At 51.0% G+C, this 14,549-nt stretch overlaps 3 protein-coding genes across 3 annotated transcripts; 1 reads left to right on the top strand and 2 right to left on the bottom strand.

Annotated features, from left to right (window-relative positions):
* Positions 1-536: 536 nt before the first annotated feature.
* VOLCADRAFT_87127 (uncharacterized protein) lies at positions 537-5,718 on the top strand (the record flags this gene model as incomplete). The annotated part of the gene is made up of 8 exons (XM_002946932.1): positions 537-688; positions 1,318-1,442; positions 2,587-2,807; positions 3,251-3,482; positions 3,950-4,115; positions 4,867-4,946; positions 5,192-5,294; positions 5,463-5,718. The coding sequence occupies 8 exons, from the start codon at positions 537-539 to the stop codon at positions 5,716-5,718; spliced, it is 1,335 nt and encodes a 444-aa protein (XP_002946978.1).
* A 1,092-nt stretch (positions 5,719-6,810) lies between these two features.
* Positions 6,811-8,071, bottom strand: VOLCADRAFT_87126 (uncharacterized protein; the record flags this gene model as incomplete). Its single annotated transcript, XM_002946747.1, has 2 exons — positions 6,811-7,290; positions 8,030-8,071. 2 exons carry the CDS (start codon positions 8,069-8,071, stop codon positions 6,811-6,813), a joined length of 522 nt encoding a protein of 173 aa, XP_002946793.1.
* A 3,037-nt stretch (positions 8,072-11,108) lies between these two features.
* VOLCADRAFT_87125 (uncharacterized protein) lies at positions 11,109-13,693 on the bottom strand (the record flags this gene model as incomplete). Its single annotated transcript, XM_002946746.1, has 3 exons — positions 11,109-11,891; positions 12,051-12,331; positions 13,264-13,693. The coding sequence occupies 3 exons, from the start codon at positions 13,691-13,693 to the stop codon at positions 11,109-11,111; spliced, it is 1,494 nt and encodes a 497-aa protein (XP_002946792.1).
* Positions 13,694-14,549: the final 856 nt, after the last annotated feature.

Raw genomic sequence — 14,549 nt, 5'->3', positions numbered from 1 at the left:
GAAAGGATTGCTAAGAGTGGATACCAATTATCGCGTATCAATCGTGTATAAATCATGTGTATAAATGTGTATAAATTAATTATCGTGTATAAAAATCATGTTATCGCGTATAAACCATGCGTCAATGCAGGGTGGCTTTGCAAGGTCTACTGGAAACGTATTGGGTGACGCTCCGGACGGCATCCAAGTGAGTTCGCCTGCAAACAGCATCGGATGCATCCTAGCATTGAAAGCTGCACTCTCGGACAACCGCCCATCAGGCGTGGTGCAGAAACTGGCACGTCTGGCCTCTATCTGCTGCTGCTGCTGCCGCCGCCGGCATATACATTACTTTGCTAGCTAGCAAACATATGTTTGCATGCATGCGCTATAGTGCATGTGTAATCGATGCACCACAAAACACTAGCTATTCCTTGAAATTGTCGATTACATCATCTACATATTATGTATTAGGTATGCAGATGAAGTATAAGATATAAAACAATATAATATACCATATATGATATACATACACATACATAGTAACATGTACCATAATGATGCAGGGCTGGGGGCGGCTGGACCTAAGCGGGTGCCTGCCCCTGTCCGGATATACGAACCCCAACATGCGGATCCAAGTGGCCGACCTGGGGCAGATACGACAGAACGAGGCTCACTTCCTTACCGGAATCGTGGCGACGGGGACAGGGTGCGCGCGGCTATGTGACTAGCTAGTCCTATAGGAATATACGCTTTGATACGAAGCTTGGCGTGCATGCTCGTCCTTGTTTGCCGTACACATGCGTGCGGCGACAGTAAAAATTACGATCACCTGTAGGCAACGCTCTCACTTAATAGGTAGGGACCGTCCCTACCTATTATACGTACGACAGTGTCGCCTACATGTACAGCTATAGGTGATCGAAATTTTTATTACTGACGCGCTTTTCGGTTGTCCACAGATTCCTTTATTTGAACAAAGGGTGCTCCTGATGCATTCCGATCTAATGTGGTCTGGTGTTACTCGTGAGCTAGCTAGCTAGTTATACATTACATGTGCCAGCTGGTCTGTGCTCGGAGATAGAGCTTATTAGCATGTGATGTTCTGGAATAAATTCATTGCAGAACATCACATACTAGCATTTGATTGCATTCATGTATAAAATAAATTTGAAGTAATTCTATATTAAAAGTTATAATAAATAGAATATTCACGCACATTTCTCCGTGAGCTTGCATGGCGACCGCCATATTGGCAGGCTCTAGTCACCGACGACATTGCAAACCCCCCTAACCCCCCAACCCCGCATTTATTTGTTGCAATGATTGCATTCACAGGCCGATTAAGGCGGTTTTAGTCTGGCACGATTACCCGGCGGCTGCCATGGCGAGCACTGTCCTCGTCAATGATCTGGACCTATGGTACATTGTCAACGGTGGTACACCCTCTAAAACACGTGAAGGTGTGTGCGTATGTATGTGCGTATGTACTGATCATTAGTATATGATTGCAACCATACATGCAATTATCAGTATATACTGATGATCGGTACGCAATTGCGTATGCAATATTTATCAATCAAGTAGGCCATCTCTGATATTTTTGCGCGGCGATATAGTTAGGCCTATCATCTATTTTCGGGCCTATCTATCATACCAAGGCAAGATCTATAAGTATAGTTAGACCATTTTATACAATCGATCGATATACGATTTATTTCTTCGTCCAAATACGATGGCCCTGCCTGCCTATAAACGAAAAACGTTCTTACCGGCGGCGGTTATCCACATATGCCTCATGGGCCATGCATGTGGCCAACGTTGGGCATCGATGCCCAACGATATCGTTGGCCAACGATACAGATTTTAGGCAGGGGCGGCGGGTACAGGGGCTCAAGCTTAACCTAGCTGGCCACTCGTCGGCAACCTGCTGGTGGCAACCCTAGTAATTGGACCAAATGTATTTAGTTTAACCGCAAAAGTAATGAATGTTGCCGCTCATAAAAGAAATTATCCCGTATAAACTAATGACGTATTAAGAGCAGCAAAAGGTATATTTTATCTATTTGTACCAGCAGGGCGGCATGACCTACCTATAGACGATGCGTGTAATCAGCATACCTACAGAACCCCGGGATTCCGGGATCGATACCCGTTAGGGTCCAAAATCTTTCCGATAGTGGAAGGTATTGCGCCCCTAGTTGATGGATGGTGAAGACCTGGGATAAAGTTAAGTCCTGCGAGCCGACCAGGAATGGAGTTGGGCCGCTGTCGACCCGGCAGATTCCGTTGGATGCTGGTGGTGGGTGCGGAACCTGAGCGATCCACTGAGAAGATGATTAGGGTGACTGGATGGGGGTGCCCCGAAATACCGGGGAAGGCAGGGATTCGCAGGGTAGCTGCCACGGCGAAGATACACCCCCCTGTTTCACACATCATACAGACGTAGACTAGATAATGTAGAACGTGCGGGGAAGCCCACAGTGTTGCTAGCTGGTACAATGCTCACCCGGAGCATGATCAAAGCTTCCTGCCGCGTACACCACTTGTGTACAGAAGCACACATGTATGTGCATCCCTGCACGTGTGGTTCTCTGCTCATCTCAGACCGCGTGAACAATGTGGAGCGCGTCGAGCTGTCAAACTTGCAGTCGGGCGACAAAGTGGCTTTGCTGGTTAACGGCAGCAAGATTGTACACAATCTTATGGGAGGCTCTCAACCTGATGCGGCGCGGCCCCAATACTGGGCTTTGGCAGTGGTCGGGCATTTCAAGGGCACGCTGAAGGGAGTGCTCAACCCAGCCTTTGCACGACCACTTCGACTCACGGTGAGGACCCTCACAAACTTGCGACCGCCAGCACATAGCTGCACACACACACACACAATTATGCAAGCACCGAGCATATACATGCACGTTAACGTTGTTGTGAGAGCCTAGGCCTAGGTATGCCTACCTTGAAAGTGAAATTGGTTTTTAGGTAAGCAAGGAATTAAGTACCTTCTCCTTAGTCCTGAACTAGGCTCTTACGCGTGTCCTGTGCACGCTAGCAGTACCTTGCACCCTTTCCTCATCACGGAACAATAAACGTTATTATTCCATGTAACACATTTGATGAGCTCGACGTGAAGGCCTCTCCTTCTCCTATGCGCACCGAACCTAATACCCTGCCGTTGTGTATAGTAGCTGGCCGCTGAAAAGGCCTCTCAAGATGCTAGTGAAGCGCTTTGCGGGTACTTGTAGTTGTTAAGGTGCCGTACTGTGTACGGCAGCTACTATATGCCGACGGTCTATGCTTGCATGCTCATATGCATCCCTGCTTGCCTTTATCTCCATGCTATCGAGATAAGGATTGGGCCTCGCCGGTGTCGGAGTACGAGATCTGGCAGTACACAAGCGGCGATGAGGCGGCAGGCTGTGTCACAGTTATAGATGACTCGCCAGTACCTTCAATATCCTTAACGTGCAACCAGGCAGCTAATAGGTTCATTCTTTCTGAGACAGGTAAGAAGTCCTTCGGAACGCAGTACCAGTGGCGTAGTAGGAAAAGTGTGCAGCTTGTTGGAGTGCCCAGCCTATCCATAGTCGAGGGTCGGAGTTCGTGTAGTAGCTGGGCGCTGAAAATGTCTCTATAGATGCTAGCGGAGCGCGTATTAATGGACGATATATGTGCCGTACTATGTAAGCAAAAGCACGAGGAAGCTATGTAGGTGCGTATGGGTGTACGCACTTGCGCGGAATTCCTTGCGGTTTAGCACAACAGCTTGCTGGTTATGGGAGGCTGCTGTTGGGCTGCCGTCGTCCGTAATTTTTTTAACAATGTATGATAAGTTTTGTCTTTATTTTCACTTGCTAAACTGTGTGGTATGCGCGCCATCATTCGGGTTCGCAGCAGGGTTTAGCAGTGGTGTCGGCACATTTCATTACTTGTACACGTGCACATGCGCATGCGTGTGTCTTCACCGTCGCAGGCACCGCGACTGGCAGCTACGTGTATACGGTCAAAGATTACCTTGGGCGCTGTCTGACTGTGATCAGCGACTACCGTAGCGTTAGTGGGTACAGCACCACCTTCTCGGACTGTCAACAGAACCTGTGGCAACAACTGGCCTTGTTCAAGAACACCTTCTTTACAACGTGAGTTATTACATTCGTTAATTACCGACCATTACATAACATCAAAATATCAAAAAGGAACGTTTTCATTGTTTGGGTGTCCCTGTAGATACGGGCGTGGCATGCCTGCGCAGGCAGCAGGCAGCAGGCTTGCTTGCTTGCCTGCACACAATAATGCGAGGGGTTAATACAGCCGGATATGCAGCCAGCCAGTAGGCGGGCCTGTGAGCTTTGCTTCGGCTGTGTGCGTGTAAAACCTATGGCATACACCAGGCCGGTTCCTGCCCAGTTGCCACCCTACCGGCCCTGTTGCCGAGATCACCATACCTCGGTTACTGGGCCGGTAGGATTACCGAATCGACCGTTAGCCAGTAACCGTCCTCGGATCCGGTAACCATGATGGGTAATTACCACCAGGCATCGAACGGATCCGAACGGTTCCTCTAGTCCGTTCCATGCATGGTCACATAACTACCCCGCCCTTGTAAAATTTGTATCGTTTGTAGATTGTGCCCTAGTATGTTAGATGGTGACCGTGCCGATCCATTGAACTATAGGGCTTATAAATAAACTGTTGGCCGTAAGAATAGTACAGGCATGCCAGCCTTGTCTGCTTCGAAGAGTCGCCACTTGATTGTGCATGGTAACAAAGTTTTACATAGTTTTTTTTTCAGCGACACAAGCGTACGTAGTCACTTGCAATCACGACAGGAAAGGTGTCGGGGAAATGGTGCACCGCAACTGCGTGCTGGCTGCTCGTCGTGTCTAGTAGGCGAGTATGCTTTCTGCCAGAAAGCGAACTCCCGGGGCTGCACGGAGGCGTGTGCGCCGCTCAGGTGATATCTGCAGGTGGTGGGCAATCGACGCTCCATACCACATACAGCTTTCCCACTGGGCCCGGCTATTCCCGCCGCGGCCTGCATATAGTAAAAGCTGGCGGGTGAAAAGGGCTTTCAAACTGCTGGGACAGCGCTTTAGCGTGAATTTTTAGACGATGAGTGGACCGTACAATATGTACGACAGCTATGACAAGGCCAAGGTAAACAGATATACCGACTAGATTGCCTTCCCTTACTAAACCACAAATCACTCCGCAGATCGGCAGAGTACAACATTGAATTTGCAACACTGGTGTTTTGTTGTATCACGACTTCAGACTGCTTCAGAAAAGTACGTCCGATCGGCGGATGTCAGAATCCCGTGAGATATGCCCAGAATACAACAACCAGCGGCGACATGACAGCTTCGCTTCATTTTATATTATTTCCATCCCATCTTTTCCATCCCATCTGTTTTGTCCTGCATGTTTCCGCCGCGACAACATGACCGGCCGTCATGTTCCTGGTTGGCCGCTACTGATGCACGCAGGAAGACGGTTTGGCAGCTAGTGCCATATGCCCTCGCTGGATACAGCAACACTGGCTCTGACAGGTACTGTCTGAGCCACGTCACACCCCCACTCGAGGCAGGCAAGAACGGTCTCCAGGTTTACCCGCCGGACATCTGCGATGAGACAGACATCAGCCAAGCGTTCTTGCTTCTCCCCACAAATCCGGAAATGCCCTGGCTGCGCTTTAAGGTTGAATGGTTCGTCGGTACAGGTAGGTTTCTTCTGTCGTCGTAGTTCGATTATGCCGTTAGTAACTACGCCGGCTTACAGACGGACGGGTTCATATATGGGCTTAAGAGATAGAGTGTGTGTGTGTGTGTGTGTTGTTACACCTTCCTGGAGTTGCGTCACTTTTTAAAGACGTAAATGGGCCCATACCTGGAGCCCTTGACGGGGCCCAAGGCCAGTGGACGAGTGGATGACGATGCACACACATGCTCCGTCTATGGTTCCTGTGTGTGCATACAAACAGACAAACCCGCATGCGAGTCATCACCCACCTGCCTTATAACCTCACACAGGCAGTACAAATCTGCCATTTCTTAGCTTTGGGTAAACTACAGCAGGGACACCAGCGAACATGCAATGCTAACCACTGGACTTGCCGTGCATTGCACGCAGCACCCAGTACGGACGACCTGGACCTTCTGGTGGCATGGAACTATCAACTCACGTCGTACTTCGTGACATGGGGCATGATAGGAGACGTACGAGGTGGCGCGTATGAGGGTGATAATTATGGTGTAACTCCGCGGAGAAACTTTGAAGCTGTTTCTTGGAGCAATACTTCCAGGCCGCCTGATCGTGCAGAGTATTTTATATGTTTGTCAATGTACAAAAATGTACCTTCTCCGTACAAAGTGACTCTGACAGTAACCATGGGTTCAACGACCGTAAGCACCATTCAGAAGCTGCTGAACGTGAGTAACTCGACCACAGGACTTTTGACTTCATGTTCCATAAACTCGAAAACATATATCGGAGGCTTCGTGTATCCGCCGAGCCCACCACCTCCACCATCACCGCAGCCACCATCACCACCATCTCCACTTCCTCCGCCAAGTCCAAGACCACCTCCACCACCACCGTCACCACCACCTCCTTCACCCCCGCTACCGCCACCGTCACCACCACCTCCCTCACCGCCTAATCCTCCTCTACAACCACCGTCACCACCACCTCCCTCGCCACCTAATCCTCCTCTACCACCACCGTCACCACAACCTCCCTCACCACCTAATCCTCCTCTACCACCACCGTCACCACAACCTCCCTCACCACCTAATCCTCCGCTACCACCACCGTCACCACCACCTCCGTCACCACCTAATCCTCCGCTACCGCCACCGCCACCACTACCTCCGTCACCGGTACCACCGCCAAAACCTCGACGTCCTCCGAAACCGCCTCAAGCTCCGCCACCGCGTCCTCTGTCTCCTGCATCACCACCCCCACCCTCTCCGTTTCCTCCACCGTCACCTCCGTCACCATCGCCGCGAACATCTCCTCCAGGACCACCACCCCCGCCCTCTCCGTTTCCTCCACCGTCACCTCCGTCACCATCGCCGCGAACATCTCCTCCAGGACCACCACCCCCGCCCTCTCCGTTTCCTCCACCGTCACCTCCGTCACCATCGCCGCGAACATCTCCTCCAGGACCACCAACCCAGCCCCCGCCAAGTTCAACCTCTGCAACCACAAAATCACCTCCACCTCCACCTCTACCTCCCATGCCACAGCGCCCTCCCTTGCCGCCGCCCTCTGCAACCCCTCCTCCTCCACAAGCCAGTGGATTCCCCCCCAATTCTACAACCAAAGAAACAACAGCAACGGTGGATGCAAACGGACAGCTACCAACTTCACCATCAGCCGAACCAGCCGATAAAGAGAATGGACTGCCTTCAGCAGAAACACTGGGTGATGTGCCATTATCAACTCCCAACACCAGCACTACTGCCACATCTACGGAGGAAGTAGCAAGCGGGCATAGCTTCCAGAAGATGGCAGCCATCGGTGTGGGGACCGCCCTGGGCGCGGCGGCGGTCCTAGCCGTGGTTGCACTTGTAGTGGTCGTTAAGTACAAGAGGCGGCGCGATTCGCTTGTAGTTCCGACGTAGTGCAACAGGTTGCTCGCCCCATGGGGCGAGAAAGCACCGTGGTCGGCTGGTGGTCGGCTCCGTGGGGAATTAATTGAGGCTGCTCTCTTGACAGCTGAATTAATCATCAAGTTCATTTATTGTCGTATGGCATGGAGACGTACTTGCATCCTGAGGGGGCGTTTCACAGCGGAGCAGCAGCAGCAGCAGGAGCAGCAGCAGGAGCCGCAGCAGGAGCCGCAGCAGCATCAGGAGCAGCATCAGGAGCAGGAGCAGGAGTGCATGTTGAGTTTACAGCTTTGCTTGTCTAGATACGCTAGCGGGGGACCTGTTTATTTGATGCCGCAGCGTTTGCATCAATGACCTTGCAGGTAGTCATATGCGGCCCCACCATAATCTTCATGTACGCACAATAGTTTCAGTCGAGCATTTGCATACGTTGGCCTTACTGCCATGTGCAGGACAGAGAAGGCCGGCGAGGAGGATTCCATTCTAATCGATCGTGCTGGGCAGAGCGGGACAACCGCAGCTCTCCCCGTAATTTACCATTTTTACTTCCGGCCCGTGCAAGGAAGCATCAGGGCCATTGGGGCGATGCATGCATCCTTGTTGTCGCCCCGTCCAAACCTCCAAATGTTTTTAAAGCTAATTAGCTTGGGGCGGGCTGATTTAAATCGATCTCTTATGGGCTAGAGTAACGATTGTAATAGGAGAATGCAGCTGTGCACCGTAACGGCAGTGAGGGGGGCCGCACGTATGTATGTTCGTACATACATGCACGTGTCGTACACCTTGAGTTTTAGAGCGGTGCTGCTCTACTAATTTATTTATCAATTTACTGCGTGCGCGCAACCGCCGCCGTCATTTGCATACGCGTACGACTGAGCACCGAGTGGATCTACATATGTACTACACATGTAGATCCACTCGGTCCATCCGCATTATACCCCTCCTCCTCCTCCTCCTCTATCTATCTGTTTGCAAGTATACGTCACGTATATACGCTTCTACGGTAGAAGCAACACGCGTCGATGAAAAAGGGCATATGCATGGACCTACCGCAATATGGGAATACCGCAATCGTGATCATCGCCCTCCGCCATTGCCTCTAATCCGCCTGCTGCCCCCATCAGCACAACATCACCGACCTAGCTACCCTTCGGCGGCTTTGCATGCATGCCGCACGCACTAATGTTCTACGTACTGAAACACTCGACGGCCACGTGTGAGCTCTGCGCGCTCGTCCTTTGCCGCACATATGCAACAACGCAATATCACATCTGCACATAGATGTGTATCATTTGCGTGGCATGCATGCCCCACGGACTGACACATGCCCACGGCATGCATGTCAAGACCTTGGACATATAATTGCAAGTCATGGTACTTGCAGACGCATGCACGTTCAAGCAATCTGCAGATTGCTTCAACAGGTACGCATACGTGCCCGTGCAGCAGCAGCTGCTGCTGCACGGGCACGTATGCGCACATGTTCAAACATGTATCCATATGGCTTTACCGTATCGGCTGTTATACCGTTGAACTATAATATACATAAAAACATACATATACACTGAAGCCTATGTGTTTACGCGCTTATTCATTTCTTGATGTCCAGCAGAGTTTTCGTACATGCATGGAGTTGTAGTAGTTGGCCGCTGAGATGTTGGTGAACTTACGCTTCGCGCGTATTTGTAGTTGATGCGTGTGCCGTACTGTGTAACAGCTACTGATGGCAGAATGAATGGCAGCAGAGCCCGGGTTTACGTGCGTGTACGACAGTACGATAGCAGCATGCGAGCCCTGCTACTGGTGTTTTTTGCAGTTTTTTCCTTGAGCACCATTAGTGGCGGCCAGAAGCCTCTCGCCATCATGACTTGCATCGATCGTTCTGATCGACCGAACGTGCCTCATCCATCCTGGCATGACATGCGTGCTGTAGTAGCTGGCTGCCACTGAAAAGGCCATTCGAGATGCTGGTGGAACGCTTAGCACATATATGTATTTGTTATATGCGCCGTACAGTGTACCGGCTACTACATGTGCACGCACCGCCGCGTCATTGTAAAAGAACAAGGGAACGCACCGCCCATTCGCCTGATTTGTTTTCATAATAGTTACGCACGTCCTGCTAACGCCGGCAGGAGCGTACGCTGGCCAGCAGGCCGCGACAAGGATGCATGGCAGGCCTGCTAGTTCTTAGCTTGCTTGCTTTACTGCTGAAGAGATTACTCAGCAATTATGCGGTAGTAGTAATTCCTGAGTTTATGTATGGAAAAGGTGACGACAGTGAGAGTGATGAGAGTTAGGTGTGTGCAAATTGGTTGAGGGTGTTTGTATGTATGTATGTATGTTACAGGGTGCTATAGCTTCACCAGCGGCCCCCTTTCCCGAGGCAGTTCCCTGCTCTCCCCTGCTAGAGGGGCACCCTAATCCATTCACCCCATCCGACTTCAGAATGTATTCGTTGGGTTCAGCAACTCACCACCAGCATCCAACCAAATCTAGCGGATCAACGGCGCTTCAACTTAGTTCCTGGTCAGCTCGCAAGTTGATATAATTACCTCCTATACCGTCCACAAGATGGGGGGCCACTTCCCAATTCAATACCCCTCTACACACCCGAGGGGTCGGCAGGCGGATTATTATAATTATGTATGTAGGTGTGTGGGGTACTAAGATCCTAAACTTATCATCATCATGCAGTCATCGTTATTTTGACTGTCGAAGGCAGGCTTGCTTGTAAGGCGGGCTTTTCTGTGGCATTGAACCATCATGTGCGACAACGCCGTTGTTTATCATTATTATTATTATTATTTTTTTTATTATTAATGTAAACTGCGCTGGGAGCCCGCCGTACGTGCGTACACCCTTGCATATACCAGCAGCGCTGTCGCTAGCGGCAGCCGATTGTGGGATGGACAGGCCGAAGGTTTGTTTCAGCATATACATCGCATACTACGACTACATGCTTACCCTATGTCAGCACATAGGTAATGCACGAGATTCATGTACCGCAACAATATTGTTGACGGATACAGCAGCCTCCAGCCCTCTCCAGGTCACCAACCTACAAGTAAAAACATTAACGATCATCATCTGCAGCAGGTAAATTGCGCGATGGCAATCACGTGAATAATAATGTTGATACTTACACCCATGATCAGCTCACTGCTGATGCATAACCTACTGCATGAGACGACGCATGTAGGGGTGGGTCAAACGTGGCTGTCGCGCGCTAGGGCATTCAACAGCTGGTAGTAGTGTCCGCCGGCCGCCACACGAACAGCACCCACTTGTGATGGGGAGTCCCCATGCCCCGGAAAGCGAGAAAGTTGATTGCCAATCATGCAAACAGTCTATGCACTAAAACTTCCATGCATGAGCTCTGAATTTATTTTTAGCTATAGCAGGGCTGTGTAGGTGAACATTACACGACATGAACACTATTACGAACACTATATATTACATATTTTGCACGTGCAAGGATGGAGATTGTGGGGTAACATGTGAGACCCCTCAGCATGGCTACTGCGGTCCTTGGTTCCTCTTCAGAGCTGTGGGGTTGGTCTTGCGGGAGGGTGCGGGTGGCTTGCGAGGAGATGGAGGGGGCTTGGGTGACGATGGCGGGGGGGACGGGGGACGGGGACGGGGTGATGGCATCGGCGATTGCGGGGGAGATCTGGGCGATGGTGATGATGGCCGTATTCGGGGAAAAGCCTGTCGTAGAGGGGACGGCGGTGGGTAAAGCCTGGGCGGCGGTGATGGTGCTGGTGTTGGTGTTGGTGGAGGGTTGGAAGGGCGTGGGGGTGAAAGAGGCCGTGGGCCGTTTCTTCCTTTGCAGTCCGGATCATCCAAGTCCGACAGGAAGTCGCAGTCATCATCCAGGCCATCTCCGCAGTTTTGCTCCGCATCAGCAACGCGGCTGCAAATCCGCACAGCGGCACCCGTGTACCTGTCGTAGGAGTCGAAGCGCACTGAGATACTACTGTTGCGATCTCTCCACGCCTGGCCGACCCGGATTTCGCCCACAAGGACCGTTGTAACGTACGACACAGCATCGGTGCCGCTGTACGTGTGGAGTAGAACGTACGGCACATTATCGTACCAGAAATCCCAGGGTAAGTCGTACCGGTAAGTGTTCACTCGTGCCGAGATGAAGAGCCGCTGGCCAAGCAGGAGGCCATTCCCGGTGACAATCAAAGAGGATTGCACGTTGCTCGTCTGTAGTGGGATGCGCACGGTAGTGGCGTTGCCGTGTACCAGGCCCTTGCCATCGAGCTGGAGCACGGGCTTGCTACCCCAGCCGACCTGAACGCATGAAAGCGACGCATAAAGAGGCCGGGTCTTTAGGCTTGTGCTCAGTTATGTAATACATATATACATGGGGATGCCGGGTCCCCCTTAAGCAAGCAGATCACGCAGCTATGATTGGGGGGCTTGCGTTTCATTGTTTTCGTGAGTGCCCACCTGCCAATTGTGTGGGGCGTTGAAGCAGCGGATGCCTTGGCCAGTGGAAGCTGAGCCCATGGCGCAGGTGTAATCGCATTGATCCCCCCAGCCCACATTACATCCGCCGGGAATGTTTGCATGGGCCATGCCGTAGTTGTGGCTGATCTCATGAAAAATAACCTCCAGGTCTGCAAAGTTGTCACTACTCCACCAAACTAGACCGCTGCCCCAGTCGTTGACTGCCGTACGGTCCAATGACCAGCGCCCAGGGGTTGCCATGCCCGAAAAGCTGCCGCAGCCTGCAAGCAAGCCGCGTTGATTGTTGTATGTTTTGCCAGTTCATGTCAATAATTGCTTGTTTCATATATAGGCGCTACACATCTTCGGTTAAGTGGTCCAGATTTACATCGCATCGAGTAAATGCCCAAGCAAGCTACGGATTGACCTGTCGTCTAACTTAGACGTCTGTAAATTTTATAATCGCCTATAGGTTGTGCCCTGGTACACAGCTATTAGATATGGAACGTCCATCGTAAAAAACATCCACATACATAGGTTTTTGTAAAACAAAAAAACTATGGTCATCACCTGGTATTTACATTATAATGTGACCACATGTTGCCTTGTAATCCGGATGTATTTAGGCGCGGGCTCAGTTGCTGGAGCGAGGTTCAGCAACGTCTTACTAGCTAGTAACAATCCTACCTATAGGTAGGAATATTACTGTTGTGGCCTAGTTTGGCAACGCGTCCTTGGTCAGACCACCGTGCGTCAATCGAAAGGAGACGTGGTCTTTAAATCGACATGTGAGCTATAGACGACAATACATAGACATTTATATGTAGGTAATTTTGAAATCGAGCGAGTTATGTACGATATAAGGTGGAATGTATGCAAGGGTTGGACAGTGCTCAACGACGGACGCCCATGCGTGTCTCCTGATCGATGGCTTAAGTTGAGTAGCTTATTGCAGTCATAAGGTAGTCCAAAATGAAGCGGGATACATGTGTTTTCCTTACGAGCTCGCGACGAAGAGCGCACGGCATGTAGGGCATCCCATAGCATCGTCCATTACTAGTGAGCCCCAATTAAGCCATACGGTACACGCCCCACGGTACGCACAAATAATGTGCATACATTCCTACACACATACTTGCATAAGCACGCACACACGCACCTCACACAATAACAGCAGCAGGAGTTACGTATACGTTGTTGACCATGCGCTCACCAGCAATCTTCGCAGTAAATCCACTAGGAAGGATAAGGATGCGGTGGTGGTAGTCCGACGCGTTGACTCCTTGGTCAGCAGCCCAGGCATCCAGCCAGTAGTGCCACTTCTTCATGTTGTCATTCTGGGTGCAATGGCTTGTTGTGAAGCTGGAGCCGGTGCGAAAGGGCTGGGGTTCCTTTAGAGCGCCACTGCAAGGGACCACTATAGGGCCTAGGACTTTAAGATTATCAGGTAGCAGATTGACCCCTCCCAAGCTGCAGGACCGCAAGTACTCTGCGATATAACGATTCCTCCAGGTCCACTTTCCTGTGAGGAACAAGTCCTTGACTTGCTGGGGGGATGTGCTTATTGGGTATGTAGACGCGGCGCGTCGCCAGCAAGGGAAACACCGCCAGCAGCCAGCAGCCAGCACCCAGCAGCCGGCCATGATGCGAGATTTGAAGGACATCCGTCGGCATACATACATAGAGTATGAAGGCACGAAGGAGGCAGGATAACAAGCAAGGGAAATAAAGTAGGTATAATAGGTAGGCACCTAACAGCTGAAACAGCTAATCATAATGGCCACATCGAGCGAGGGAGAGGACCCTTAATCATTGTTTCGTGTTGTATGCCAGGTCTCGGGAACCATCATCCGGCATGTGGGATCAGCTTCCCTGGCATCTCCCTGAGTACTCTTTGCCTGGTGTTACATTGGTGCGAATTGCTAGGAGGTGGGTGCACCTCGGATCGAGTCCGGTTGCGAACGTATCGCATCCTAGTTACGATGCAGCATACTCTTATCCCAAAGGTGGATGCCTGGGTGGGCGAGAAATCTACCAGCTGAGTAAATACAAAGTCCTCCATCTCGGACGGGGACTGACGAAATGTCACAATAACAAACAAACTCACAATCCTACGGGATCTCAAACAACCTAAAATCCTACGGGATATGCCCGGGGGCGCCCGAGGACGTTCGCTCGAGGGGGGGGGATGTAAGAGGGATCAGCTCCCCTGGCATCTCCCTGAGTACTCTTTGCCTGGTGTTACAAAGTGGTTCTTTTCTGCAAAAAGACGTGATACAACAAATTGGTATCGAGACCAGGGTATCCCAGTCCCAACCGGGGTTCGATTTTCATTTCGGCCTGCTGCCGCTGGTATTCTGTGGATGCTGTACATCTCACATGTGCCCTGAGATAGACAAACAGTCGAGGATGCCCCCAATGCTGGAGGGGGGATAATTGTAGTATCCTGGGTATCCCGGGATCTGTCATCCCCGATCGGTTCTTTTCTGCAAAAAGACG

Source organism: Volvox carteri (genome assembly GCF_000143455.1).
Source record: "Volvox carteri f. nagariensis unplaced genomic scaffold VOLCAscaffold_4, whole genome shotgun sequence".
In the NCBI taxonomy this organism is placed as follows: domain Eukaryota; kingdom Viridiplantae; phylum Chlorophyta; class Chlorophyceae; order Chlamydomonadales; family Volvocaceae; genus Volvox; species Volvox carteri.
This window is presented reverse-complemented; position numbering and strand designations above follow the sequence as displayed.